This window comes from Eleginops maclovinus, chromosome 16 (genome assembly GCF_036324505.1).
Source record: "Eleginops maclovinus isolate JMC-PN-2008 ecotype Puerto Natales chromosome 16, JC_Emac_rtc_rv5, whole genome shotgun sequence".
NCBI classification, from domain to species: domain Eukaryota; kingdom Metazoa; phylum Chordata; class Actinopteri; order Perciformes; family Eleginopidae; genus Eleginops; species Eleginops maclovinus.
In genome coordinates, this window is record NC_086364.1 from 5,159,558 (window position 1) to 5,174,390 (window position 14,833).

General features: G+C 41.1%; 1 protein-coding gene across 1 annotated transcript in view; it reads right to left on the reverse strand.

The window, feature by feature from the left end:
• taok2a (TAO kinase 2a) overlaps nucleotides 1-14,833 on the reverse strand; it is a 30,203-nt gene that overhangs the window by 4,697 nt on the left and 10,673 nt on the right. The window contains 17 exon segments of the mRNA XM_063903485.1: nucleotides 1-510; nucleotides 1,154-1,336; nucleotides 2,264-2,485; nucleotides 3,290-3,529; nucleotides 7,408-7,611; nucleotides 7,886-8,014; nucleotides 8,665-8,901; nucleotides 9,330-9,458; nucleotides 10,065-10,274; nucleotides 10,400-10,570; nucleotides 11,136-11,217; nucleotides 12,024-12,117; nucleotides 12,240-12,331; nucleotides 12,548-12,661; nucleotides 13,370-13,466; nucleotides 13,570-13,615; nucleotides 13,707-13,808. Of these exon segments, the coding sequence (XP_063759555.1) occupies nucleotides 1-510; nucleotides 1,154-1,336; nucleotides 2,264-2,485; nucleotides 3,290-3,529; nucleotides 7,408-7,611; nucleotides 7,886-8,014; nucleotides 8,665-8,901; nucleotides 9,330-9,458; nucleotides 10,065-10,274; nucleotides 10,400-10,570; nucleotides 11,136-11,217; nucleotides 12,024-12,117; nucleotides 12,240-12,331; nucleotides 12,548-12,661; nucleotides 13,370-13,466; nucleotides 13,570-13,615; nucleotides 13,707-13,808 (2,862 nt within the window).

The window sequence follows — 14,833 nt, forward strand, 5'->3', positions numbered from 1 at the left end:
CTGGAGCTGCTGCTGCAGCTGCTGCTGCTGCTGCTGCTGCTGCTGCTGCTGCTGCTGCTGCTGCTGGTGGTGGTGATGGTGGTGGTGGGAGGGGTGGGAGGAAGAGGAAGAGGAGGAGGAAGAATGACCCCGGCTGCTGCTCTTGTACATCTCGCTGTCCCTGCCAAGGCCGTGTGACGAGGTGACGGACTCTGCGCGGCTGAAGCCCCCCCCGCCGTGGTTCTGACTGCGCCATGACGGCGTGGACACAGAGTTCTGAACGCTGTGGCTCCAGTGGCTGCCGGAGCGCGGGACGGGCCGCGAGGGCCAGCCGCTGGAGCCCGAGGAGGGGCTGGGGGTGGGGTAGCCCTGGTTGTAGGCCTCGGCGGGGATCCCGCTGAGCGCCATGTTGCTGAAGCCGAGGCGCATGCTCTCCGAGTCGAACGCCTCGATCTCGTGAGCCTGCCGCTCCAGCAGAGTACGGATCCGCTCCGAACGCTCGTTCTGCAAAGACAGCATCTCCTCCTCGATCTGAAGACGGATTAATACAACACGTTAACCATTTTAATTTCAGAGAATGTCATTATTTATTTTTCAACAAATTTCTTGGCGAAAAGAACACCCCATAATGACCGACTCGCTGCTCATTATCCGGCTCATTACTCGGCCAGACACTAACCAAACTAACGACTCAACTCCCAATATGAATAGAAATGATTTTATTGATTTGAAATGATCGCATTTCTTCCACTAGGAAAGAAATGACTCTGTTCCACGGCGCACCAATGGCTGGAACTGCGACAAAAACAACTTTACAACAGCACTGATCGAGGTTTTCGGTAACTGTTGTAACTAACAAGTCCTTAAACACTGCAGAGCCCAGATCGTGTTCCTGTTAGTGTTTACTTCCTGTCTGTATTCTTCTAGTAATTTATCTGACGTCCAGCACTCCATCTTTTAACATCTTTTCCTTTCTCTTTCTTGATCCTCTTCGGGAATGGTCATTATAGTGTCTGTCCTACTGTCACATGTTCCAAAGCCGCAAGCTTAAAGAACTCCTTTATGCCAGTGATTTCCAGTAATGGACCTGTATGAAACTCATAAGGTGTTGTGTGGTGGTAATAAAGTCTGACCGACTGACACCGCCTCTGGTTGGAGAGAAGGTGTAACGTACCCGTTGCTCGAGCAGCGCTCTGCGGATGGACACCCTCTGCTCCAGGTCCTTGACCTCCCTCTCGTGCTGTGTGTCGGTGTGGATCTTGATCTTGCTTTGGTAGGCGTTGAGCAGCTCCAGCTCCTGCTGCAGCTGCATCCTCAGCACCTGGTACTCCGCCTCCTGCGTCTCATCCAGACGCAGCTGAGGGGACAAAACGGCGACAAGCGTCAGCACCGGAGGGGCTTCATGATGATAATGACGGCTGGATGGTTTGTTTAACAGAGTGTGTTATTCAGTGTTTTAAATAAAGAATTATACTAAACTAAAACTTAATTAATTTCACCCATTTAGAATCAACTATGGATGCAACTAACAAGAAGTTAATTATTTAAAATCACATATAATAATTATTGATCTGCTGATTATTATTTTTCAGGGTTTAGGTACATTTCACAAAATAAGGACTTAAGGAAATCTCAATTCAAATGAAAAGTCTTTGTCCAATAATTCAAAATTAAATAATTAGGAAAATTAGGAAATTGAAACAAGAAAATGTGTATTTTTTTGTTATGAATGAAATATATCATTAAAACAGCTATCAATAAGGCTCCCAGTAGACAGTTATTCAAATAATAGCTTTGTCTCTAGGATTAAATACATCAACTGATTTTTGTTACAGTAATCTTTATACAGCATTAATAACCCATATTACTTAGTTTATTCACATTTCTTTACGCTTTTCAAACAATAATTCTTTCTTATTGAATGTGTTTACGCGTGTATCATTCAGTTCAACCATTTTCTGGATTATTATTTACAACTAAATCATTTCTAATTGTTACACTGCACTGTATGCATTTCTTTGTAGCTTGTATTCATTTTTCTAATCTTGTGGTTCTTTTTATTTACATTGTAATGTCCTTTTGTGTTTTTTTGTTACCTTTTTTTCAATGCTTTGAATCCTGTAACATTTTATAGTGTATATCGAGCTACAAAAAAGACTTTGTAGAAAAAAAGATGCAAATGTCCTGAAATACTGCGTGTTTTGTTTGTATTGTGTTAGCATATGTTGTGTGTCTGTGTGCATTTGATTGTGTAGCAGTGGGCGGTGCACGGAGGGTTCCTTGCCTTACTCACAGCCTGTGTGGACAGCATGTCGTTGATGGAGTGGTCGTACTGCTCGGCCAGGATGGCCAGCTTACGTGTTTGTTCCTCTTTGAGCCGTTTGAGGACGGCCTTGTGATCGGATTTGGGAGTGCTCTCCAGCAGGTGGTTCCTCAGCGCCTTGTACTGCCGGGTCTGGATCTTACAGGTTTCCTGGAACTGACGCTTGATCTGGAGCTCTTTGGTCTGAAACCATGGTAAAATCAGTCAAACAACACCAAAGAAATATACAAATATTATGGGGTGCCCTATCTTAATAGTTCACAGTGGACTTGATTGCCGTTTTGTTAAATTTCTTTTCATACAACTCTAATGAAGTGTGGAACTACTGACAACTCATTCCCAAATAAAAATATATTGTCATTTATAGAAATGATTTACATAAAATGGAAAATGGTCAAAACAACAAAAAGATGCAGTAGTTTCAGACCTCAAATTATAATTTCTTAGTCGAGGACAGACCCACTATAAGCTTAAACTACATTTTAGGGGTCTTATGACATATTATTTTTTATTTATTCATTTGATCTGAATTTTACGTTTCAAATGTTTTTATTTTGAAAAATCATTTTCAAAGTTTGAACACTTTGTACTATTTATTTCCAAATATAAACAAAGTGAAAAATCTTTAAATAAAACTATATCAATTGAATTATTGGTTGATGAAAGCAACTAAAATGACGTTCAATATCCATTACTATCACGTTATCATTCAAAACTATCTATAAATAACACCTAGTATTAATAGTTAGCCATCATTACTTTCTTTACATTTAAAGAGAATACTGAATTGTGTTCGCAAAAGCTTTTGTCTGATAAAATAAAAATGTTATGATATTCATAAGACCAAATATTATTAAACAAACATTTGCCTCTTTTGAATATTTTGTAAAAGTTGGTTGCATCTAACATATAAGGACATTTTCCAGGATTTATCTACAAAATGATATATTCAAGATAATAGACAGACACTGCCCCCCCTCCCCTCACCTTGAGGCTCTTGGGCTGCTGCCGGACCTCCACGGTGTGTTTCTGTCGCAGTTCCTGCTCGCGCCGCTTGTTGTACTCCATCTGGTTGGTGAGCTCGGTCTGGTGCTGCGTGCGGATCAAGTCGGCCCGGGTCCGCTGCACCAAGCCCAGCTGCCTGAACTCCAGCTCCTGGGTGGACTCGTGGTGTCGCAGCAGCATGGCGCACTCCAGATCCTTCTGGGTCTGCTTCTTGTTCAGGTCCTGGGGGACGAAACACGGGAGGGAAGGAGGAGAGGAACATTAAGTGTGGTGTATAAATAATTGCACTTTGTAATTTCCCAGAGAAACAGTCTTTTTGCGTTATTCAGAAATAACAAATGATTATGTTCGATTTGTATTTTGGCTTGTTTCAGTGCATCCTCCACCTGTGCCCTGGACCCTCTCCCAACCTCCCTGGTAAAAGCCCATATCACTGTCTTAAGTCCCCTGATCACCGCTGTTATAAATCACTCCCTCCAAACTGGTCACGTTCCCCGTCTTAAAAAATGCCATATTCAGACCATTGCTCAAAAAAACGACTCTTGATCCGGAAGTCCTATCCAACTACAGGCACATCTCCAATCTCCCCATCATATCCAAAGTACTTGAGAAAGCTGTTGCCACCCACTTTCAGGACCACCTCAAACATATCCTCTTCGAAAAATTCCAGTCCGGTTTCCGCTCCGCCCACAGCACAGAAACTGCCCTTGTAAGAGTCACTAACGAGCTCCTCACATCATCTGATGCTGGCTCTCCCTCCCTCCTCATCTTCCTGGACCTTTCTGCTGCATTTGATACTGTCAACCATGGCATTCTATTAAACCGGCTCCACCTCACCACTGGACTCAATGACACTGCCCTCAGTTGGTTCAAATCATACCTCACAAACCGGACAGAATACATCTCCCTGGGTCACTCCAAATCAAATCCACACACAATCACTTGCGGACCCCAGGGGTCAGTCCTTGGCCCCATCCTCTTCATCCTCTACCTCATCCCCCTTGGCCAAGTCATCAGCCGTCACGGAATTTCATTCCACTGCTATGCCGATGACACACAGCTCTATGTAAATGCCACAGCTGCAACCCCACCCTCATCATCACAGTCATCCCCGTCAAAACTCACCACCTGTCTGGAGGAGATAAAGGTATGGATGGAGCACAACTTCCTCCAACTCAACAGCTCCAAAACCGAAGCCATCCTGGTTGGCACCCCTCACCAGACCAACTCATCATCCATAACCAGCATCACCTTTTCTAACTCCAACACCCCCCTCTCATCAACAGTCACAAATCTTGGTGTAAAAATGGACCCTCAACTCACCTTTGAAGCCCATATCAATCACCTCTGCAAGACCTCCTTCTACCACCTCTGTAACATTTCCAAACTCCACCCCATTCTCTCCCTCTCAGATGCCGAAAGCTGGTTCATGCCTTTATCTCCTCCAGACTGGATTACTGTAATGCACTTCTCATTGGGATTCCTAGCAAGAGCATGCAGAGGCTTCAATACATCCAAAACTCTGCAGCTAGGATCCTGATGAGAGTGCGGCAACATGAGCACAATACCCCCATTCTCCACTCACTCCACTGGCTTCTCGTCTCCACCAGGATTGAGTACAAGGTTTCCCTCCTCACACACCAATGTATCCATGGACATGCTCCCCCCTACCTCAAAGAACTTCTCAACACACAAAACGCTCCCTCCACTCCACTCACTCAAACCTCCTCCACATACCCAGAACTGGACTCAGGACCATGGGGGATAGGAGCTCCTGTGCTGCCGCCCCACGTCTGTGGAATGCCCTCCCTGACACCTTGAGGGCACAACAATCCACTGACTGTTGAAAAAAGGTCTAAAGACATTTCTATTTAGCAAAGTTTGTGGTCCTCCTTAGATGTTTTTTAAATCCTTTTTTATTCTTTATAAAAACTGATCAACCTGTTTTTATTTCCTTTCTAAGCACTTTGAGATCTTTGATGAAAAGGGCATTATAAATCAAATGTATTATTATTATTATTTGGGTGTTGAATTCATGTTTTGTTTTTATATACTAAAAGAAATATTACAATACAAAGCCACAAAAAAAGGTTGCCTTCTATTCAACAAAACTCAAAACGCATACCTATTAACAGCAAAACCAGAGATTTTCGTTTGAGCACTTTTTTTCTACATTTTCATGGATGCTCTCGAGGAGGGGATGGAGAGGGGTTCATTCATAAATGACAAATAATGATTTTTTTTTAAAGTTTGCATTTTTAAAAATATATATACTGTGGTGAGAACAAGTATTTGACACACTGCCGATTTGCAGGTTTTCCCACTACAAAGCATGCAGAGGTCTGTAATTAATTTGCATTTTATTGCATGACATAAGTATTTGATCACCTACCAACCAGTAAGAATTCCGGCTCTCACAGACCTGATAGTTTTTCTTTAAGAAGCCCTCCTGTTCTCCACTCATTACCTGTATTAACTGCACCTGTTTGAACTCGTTACCTGTATAAAACACACCTGTCCACACACTCAATCAAACAGACTCCAACCTCTCCACAATGGCCAAGACCAGAGAGCTGTGTAAGGACATCAGGGATAAAATTGTAGACCTGCACAAGGCTGGGATGGGCTACAGGACAATAGGCAAGCAGCTTGGTGAGAAGGCAACAACTGTTGGCGCAATTATTAGAAAATGGAAGAAGTTCAAGATGACGGTCAATCTCCCTCGGTCTGGGGCTCCATGCAAGATCTCACCTCGTGGGGCATCAATGATCATGAGGAAGGTGAGGGATCAGCCCAGAACTACACGGCAGGACCTGGTCAATGACCTGAAGAGTGTAACACACTACGCTGTCATGGATTAAAATCCTGCAGCGCATGCAAAGTCCCCCTGCTCAAGCCAGCGCATGTCCTGGCCCGTCTGAAGTTTGCCAATGACTATCTGGATGATCCAGAGGAGGAATGGGAGAAGGTACAAAAATACAGCTTTTTGGTCTAAACTCCACTCGCCTTGTTTGGAGGAAAAACAAGGATGAGTAAAACCCCAAGAACAGCATCCCAACCGTGAAGCATGGAGGTGGACACATCATTCTTTGGGGATGCTTTTCTGCAAAGGGGACAGGACGACTGCACCATATTGAGGGGAGGATGGATGGGGCCATGTATCGCGAGATCTTGGCCAACAACCTCCTTCCCTCAGTAAGAGCATTGAAGATGGGTCGTGGCTGGGTCTTCCAGCATGACAACGACCCAAAACAAACAGCCAGGGCAACTAAGGAGTGGCTCCGTAAGAAGCATCTCAAGGTCCTGGAGTGGCCTAGCCGGTCTCCAGACCTGAATCCAATAGAAAATCTTTGGAGGGAGCTGAAAGTCCGTATTGCCCAGTGACAGCCCCGAAACCTGAAGGATCTGGAGAAGATCTGTATGAAGGAGTGGGCCAAAATCCCTGCTGCAGTGTGTGCAAACCTGGTCAAGAACTACAGGAAACGTCTGATCTCTGTAATTGCAAACAAAGGTTTCTGTACAAAATATGAAGTTCTGTTTTTCTGATGTATCAAATACTTATGTCATGCAATAAAATGCAAATTAATTACTTAAAAATCAAACAATGTGATTTTCTGGATTTTTGTTTTAGATTCCGTCTCTCACAGTTGAAGAGTACCTATGATAAACAATTATAGACTTCTACATGCTTTGTAAGTGGGAAAACCTGCAAAATCGGCAGTGTATCAAATACTTGTTCTCCCCACTGTAGATAGATAGATAGATAGACACATATAAAATTGTATTTATTTATTTTCACCCCGTTACCCCCTTTTCCTCAGGATTTATTTAAGATTCCTAGACTAAACTATTAATTTTTAAAAAATCATGCAAATAATCCATTGATTAACGTGTAAAGAACATAATAGTCCCTAGCATCCATAGAATATTTGCGAGGTTATTGTGAAAGCTTAACTTAGTTATAAGCAGGAAAGGGAATGATTCACATTCTCTTATGACTACTAAATATAGTAGTCATAAGAGAATGTGAATATTAAAAACATTACAGTTAAATATAACTAATGTTTTTAATATTGCTGTTATTTTTTGAAGTGCTGTACCTCTCTCAGGAGGTCCTGCTCCAGGTTGTGGCGAGCGAGCAGCATCTTCCTCTTGTACTGGCGGCACTGCAGCTCGTAGTACTGCCGCTGTCTCCGCAGCAGGCTGGCCTCCTCTTCTGCTTGCATCTGCTGCAGACACTCCTTCTGACGGATCAGCCACTCCTGCTTCTCCCGCTTCGGAGTCGACTGGTTCTCATTCAGCTCCTGGTGAGAGCCGACCAGAGAAGACAAAAAGAGACGAACGTGAGAAGAAGAGCGTGGACATAGACAGAATCCAACAGTCCTGCCATAATAAAGAATACATCATCTTTAAAATAATAAGAGAATCAATGCGGAAATATAAAGATAAATAAATAAAATAATAAAGTCAAAGATTTAGAGAATTTTGCATACTGTATTTAATAAAAATGCTGCATTTCTAATTCTAATTATTGATTGTAAAACGTTTTACTCTCCTGAAGCGTGCGTGCGTTCTGACCTCTTTTAGCTGGTCCTTGCGCTGGCGGTACTGCCGTTTCTGTGACTCCAGTAAACTGGTCAGCTCCTTCTTCTGCTGGCCCAGGATGTGCTGCTGGAACTTCTTCTCCTCAGCCAGAGCTGCTTTAGTCTGCAGGAGGACACAAACAGAGGCGGAGGTCAGAGGTCAGATTTCTAAATAATAGTTTAGTGCTTATTCTCTACAGATGAGTGATATATTGAATATTCTCAATGTATAGTGGCTTTTACAATAACTGATCCTTTTTAAAATTTCGGCAAACAGTATTTCAGAGAACATTTATTTATTTTAGTTGTATTTAATTATTTGTATATTTTTGACATACTGACCTATATTTTAAATGAATGTAAAATTCCGTTGACATTCACTGGAAGTCGGTTTTTAATTATGTTGATGAATAAACATTTAATGAAAATCAAATCAAGCATTTCCGTAAGTGAATAATTAGTCAAATAAAATAATAAAGAATGTATTTGGAAAGATAAATCTGACTTCAAAATAAAAGCAGACTACCAGTGTCACTGATGTGGATTTTCAAAATTAAAGCCCGCTACAATGCCATGTTCCAGTTTTACTTTGTGAGAAATCATTGCGATATATATCGTATATTGTGGCATAACCTGAGAATGTCTAAATATTATTCATAACTCATCACCTATTCCTAGATACTGATACAGCAGCACTTCCACAGCACAGAAACTACACAAAACGTTTTAATTGTCCCAGGTAAAGTCCTCTGAAACATGAAGCGCTGTGGTCACCTCTTTCTCCAGGATGGCCTGGTGCTTCTTGGCCAGCTTGTCGGCCTCGGTGGAGAAGCTGTTTCTCTGGTTCTCCAGCTCTTTGTCCAGCTTCAGCTGATGCTCGTCCATCTCCGCCTTCAGCTTGTTCTCCAGCCCCATCAGCTGCTTCTGGTGCTGCCGCCTCATGCGCTTGTAGCCGGACATCTGCTCTCTCAGGGCAGAGCCCTGCTCGTGCTCCTGGATCTGACGGGTCACCTGGAGGAGGGGAAGGGGGGGGTCGGAAAGTGTGGATCTACTTTAAGAATGTGTCCTGTCCCACAAATCACAAAACTATTGTTTTGAATTCATTGTTCCTTATTGTAGTTTTGTGTCTCCAAATATCTGCCTATAACCAAGTTAAAGTAGGTCTTGTTCGTACAGCCATCCTTTCAAAATAAAACAAAAAGTTACTTAAATTATTAAAAGGAGAGATTTTATATTTTATTACTCCTTTTTAATATTAATGTTCTTAGGATAAAACATTTACCATATCTCTCTTATTGCTTGTATATTTATGTGTTCCACCTGTGGCTATAATCACAATGCATTTTGAAGTTATTCAAAATGAAACAAACACCTAGCCAAATCTGTGTTTGTTTTCGGGGTTGCAGCAAACTACAACAAGCAGGAAGACAGTGACTCACCAAGGAGGCGGTCCTGATGGTGGCGAAGTGGTCCCGGTTGCGGTAGTATGCTCGGCGGCGTCCGGCTGAGGGAACCTGGGGCTGGTCCATCTCTGGCTGGTAGGGGTCATCATAAATGTTATCCTGACCCTGAGGAGGAGGAGAATAAAGACACTTTAATCAAAAATGTGTTTATTGCAAATAAGATACATTTTGATTTAAAATGTCAATAAATAACTTGTTTGCAAATCAAAACTGGAGTTTGAATAAAAAACGACTGAAACTGAAAAGAATACATAGGGAAAATCCAAAACATACATTTTGAAAATTCAAAAACAGATGGGTGTAATCTGTAAATATTAGAAAGATATCCAGAAATTATTTTTGTTTAGTTGTACATTAATTATAGTATTCCCAGATTTTCCTGTGGACTTTGTTTGTGTATTTGCAGATCCTGCAGAATCTTCTTTGTATTTGTGGAAGGTGTTATACATTTACAAATTACACACAAATTGAGACACATTAACCTCCATATTAATCCCTAGATGTAAACAAGGTTTCATGACAGGTTACAAGACATGGTCCTCAAAACTGACAGTCGTTGTTGCCAAACTGTCCCTCAAATTAAACTTAGTCTTACACAAGACACTCATCGAAAATACCCCCAAAAACTTTTAGATTTGCTAATTGAACATTTGCTGGTAACAAATGTTTCATATTTGTGAACTATGGGACCCGGGAGATGTGTTTAGTTACCGAGGGTCTGTGGATGATGGAGCTGTTGGAGGTGACGGTGTGTTCGCCCTCCTGCATCATGGCCATCTCATTGCTGCTGTCGTCCGAGGCGTCGGCCAGGCTGTTGACGGAGCTGCTCTGAGAGCTGGCTGAGATGGACATGCTGGGCACCGACTGGGAGCTCTCCATGCTGTTGACTGTGCCTGTCCGCAGCAGGTACTGCTCCACCTCCTGACACACACACACATTTTAAATACTTCATTTCATCATGATCTCAGGATTTATCCATCGTTTCACCTTTTTTTTTCTAAATGATTTATCCCTCTTACGACCCTTACTAACTCCCCGCTCCTCACCTCCTCGTCGTCCCCTCCCTCGGACACGGGGCCGTTCTGCTGGGTCTCCTGGAAGAGGATCTTCTTCATCTTGCGGTACTGCAGGTTGTCCAGCTCTCTCACTGCATCCTTGGTGCGTGCTATCAGGTCCATTACCACCGTCATCGGACGCTCACGACACAAGAAGCGATGCTGCGTTAGCAAGGGTGGAGACGACATGTTAGCAAGACTGATGCTGAGAAGACTTTTGTTTGGTGTTCAGCGGATCTAGTGCAACTTCAAAGTGACTTAAGCGTGTCTCCAGTGTGTGCTCAAGACTTCCTCACTGTGAGAGGGGTAAATAAAATCATATATATGGATAGTTTCGCAGACTTATGGTCACCTCCTGTGACAAAATGTTTCCCAGACTTAAGAAATGTGGCTGAATTGATGCTGCTTATTATGTGTGACAGCAGAGCGCAGCAGTCCCAGCCCTGAGAGCAAAATTAAAAACAGTCTACAATGTCTTCTCTCTGAGGCAAAGACACAAAAACTAATTTGGTAAAATTGTTGTTCATCATCAAAAGTTGCTACTCGGCTGTCATTGCAGGGAAAACCCACTAACATGAAGAGTCACCCGAAACCGGACTTCTATTTAGTTATTTAAAAATGTAAGTAAGTGAATGATTCACCATTTAATTGGTTTGAATATACTGGTTAGTATAGCGCTGGAGGGTGCAGACTCTGAGTGAAATAAGGATGTTTGTTCAGTTCTTACGTTCAGCAGCACGTCGGAGGTAGGCCGGTCCTGGGGAATCTTCTGTAGGCAAGAGTCAACAAAGTTTCGGAAGGAATCAGACCTGCAGAGAAAAATATTCAAAGTTATTATTTATATAAGAAAAAATAAATAAAACAAAAGGAAAAGCTGTGAAAAAGGAGTTCAAAATGAAAGAGCAGCAGTGGTTGTTAATAACTGAAGTCCTTTAGATTGTTAGACTGCTTTATTCAATTACTTATTTTACAGTTCATCATCCTGGCATGAAGAATCCACTTTAATGTCAAGATACCAAATGTATATATACGTTTACTGTCGCAATGTTAAATGGTTGCATAGTATGTAAATATATAAATAATATAAAATGCAAGCTTTGAAATAATGTCCAATGATTGTTTTTATAAATCCATATTAGTTTTCTATTACAACCCTAGCTGTAAGGAAAAGTCAATATTTTTAATTAAAGTTTCCTGCAAAGAATAGATTTTTTTCCAATCCCAAATGTTTCTAAGCCTCTGAAATGTGAAGAAGTCCTGCTTTTTTATCCCTTTGATATCATAATAAAGTGAATACCTTTGCTTTTTACCTTGACAAAACAAGTCATTTAAAGACATCAACTGGAATTGAATGGGAAAACAATAACTTTAGAAGATAATTGGACAATTATTCAATAATGATAATTATTGTAATCATAGTCACTCCACTCAGAACAAACCGAATGACAGAGGCTAAGGAAAAGAGATCTATTTATCAAATAAAATAAATAGATTATTAAGTAATGTACAAAAACATAACTTGATATCTCTAGATTAAAAGTATGATATGGAGGAGAGTTTCTCTGAGGATAATTAAGTCTCACACTTTGAGTGGAGGAGACAGAAACGTGCTCACCAGTGATTGGACTGCAGGATGGGACTTTCATTCTGAGCGATGTGATATAAGGCACTCATAGCATTCATGTTGAACAGTGGGGGCTTCCTCTCCGCTGGGGAAAGGAAAGAGCACAATGTCAAAAGATATATATAAAAAAAACAATCTTGGCAGAGATGATCCCCAAACACTCTTCAGGTCTGGCTTCATCTGCCGTTTAAAGCGTGCATGTTGTACCCAGCTCTATGGAGGTGATGCCCAGCGACCACACGTCCACTTTGCCGTCATACTGCCCCTCATCCATCGCCAAGATCACCTCTGGAGCCATCCTGGAAAATAAAATACACAGTAGATGTAACAGAATATTAAATCATAAGTAAGTCAAGTCGCTCAAGAAAGTAATTTTTAAAGCACAACAAGAGGAAAAAGGCCGGTTTAAAATAAACCCTTCTAAGAGGAGGAGTTTTTTGCTACATGTGTCTTCATTTCTTTACCATGCTTCCCTCTCCTGGATTACATTTCGTAATGTAGAAGAAACTACTCACCAGTAGGGAGTCCCTACGAAGGAGTTGGCAGGCGCCACGATGGAGGCAGAGCCAAAGTCCCCCAGTTTGACCTGTCCGGGCTCCGTCAGCAGGATGTTCCCCGCCTTCACATCCCTGCAGAACATGATCTCTAGTTACTAACAGTGTTTGTTCCAGCTGCTTTGTAACAGTTAAAGTCCCTTTTCGAGCTCTTTCAAGGTATTCCAAAGCCTTTATCATCACATCAAAATTGTTTTTGTGAATGTAATTTGAAATGTGGTTTAGAGATTTCAGTTATTCCCACAGCAATAATTTTATTATGTCACCTTTTTATTGAGTCCACCACTGATGATTCAACTGATTTTGTATTGTTGTTAATGCCGATTTAGAGAGTATGAGATGAACAAGCTACGAATGATTAGTGAACGCGAGAACATTTAACTTTAAGCTGTCAAAAAACAATAATACTTACTGATATTTTATAGACCAAACCTGCTGATTAATCAATAATAGAAATAATGGTTAGTGGAAGTTCTTATCAAAGTAAAACTAATGTTGTGTTGTATAATTATTTGTTTTATTTCATTGATTGCTGCTGATCTCTAATTTTATTATCGTCATTATTTGTTTATTCCTGGAGATGTAGGGGTTTGCCAGATCTGCTGAGTTGGTAATGGGTGTTCACAACTTATAAATGTAAAGTTCAATACATTATTGTAATTGTTTGAGACAGAAAACCTGTAACACCTTGTAAACAATACAAAACATTTTGACAGGACATGTTGCATTCTATGTAGTCAAACTAAATACTGTAGTTTGTAAGAAAAAGCTGACTTCTTTTACCTGTGAATCATGTTGTGCGAGTGAAGATATGCTAATCCCTGCAGTGCACCATGGGTAATAGCAGCTATTTCCATTTCTTGGAGCGGCTTTTTGTGAACTAGGGGAAGAAAGGACACAAAGAGTCACAAACAACAACAATAAATAATAAATAAACAGCATAAATAATTAGGTTTTAATAGCTAATTAAGTGTTGATCTCACCTTCGAGGAGATCTGAAGCCGAGCCGAGGCAGTACTCCATCACCAGCTGAGGAGAAATCATGATACATTATTATCAGAGGACACAAAACACGTTATACTATTTACATTTATCTCTGTATCCATCCATCAGTAGATACCCATGCTGTGTGCTCCTTCAGGTAACAGCCCCGGTACTCGATGGTGTTCGGGTGGCGGAGTTTCTGCAGGAACTTCACCTCTTTAATGATGTCCTGCCATTTCTGAACATGAAAATCAAAATATGCTTATCTTGTGTTTTTGAGCACATTTCATAAACAGAATAAAATGAGATAAATATGTTAAACATAAAAAATCAGACCCTTTATTTTTTTCTAAACAAAGGTAGAGGAGAACATTACATGAGGACTTCTGCAGGGACTTATTCATTACCTTGTTTTTTATGGGGTCAGATCAGTCTCATAATACACAAATGCACACAGAAGGATTTACACTTGTATTTCAGGATCCACACAAATGTGTTCCGTTTCGTATGTAAATAAAATCCGAACACAAAAAAAGTTTGACATTTGTATTTTTGATCCACACCTATTTGTTTTCCGTGTCAAACCGCTGAACCGGCAAACACAAACCACTCTCTGTGCATGGATCGCTGTGCATTCGTGTGTGGGTTTTTTGAGACTCCTCTGATGGTCACCCGATTCGTACTTGTAATGTTTTCCATCTATAGCCAATCAGATGTCTCCTCCATTCTAAGCCAATCACATGATGGTGGCGCATTTACGCATTTTGCGCTGTCCAGAGCTGACAGCTGAACTTCAACATGGCGTCTAGCACAAGTGTAAGTGATAAGTGTCTCTGCGTGAATGATTCAATATGTTTTAGGTATGAATTCTTGACACGTTAGTGATGTGTTACTGTTAGCATGGAAGTAATATTGGTGGCAAGTTAGCTATATAATGCTAATAGACTACCTAGGACCTTAACCGGTCAACCCTATTTAACGTCAGCTCTAAATGTTCAATTCTACTCCATCATTAAACACAATGGAATATATTTTGAATAATAATTTGAGCAGGAAACTTTGGATTCATCCTTGCAAAGCTGTAAATGAAAACAAGAGAATGAAAGAAGTTAAAGACATGTATGGCTAATGTTAGCTATTTAAGGTAATAATCCTAGGTAGTCTATTAGCATTATATAGCTAACTTGCCAGCAAACGCTAGCATTACATGCCACCCATATTACTTCCATGCTAACAGTAACACATCACTAACGTGTCAAGAAT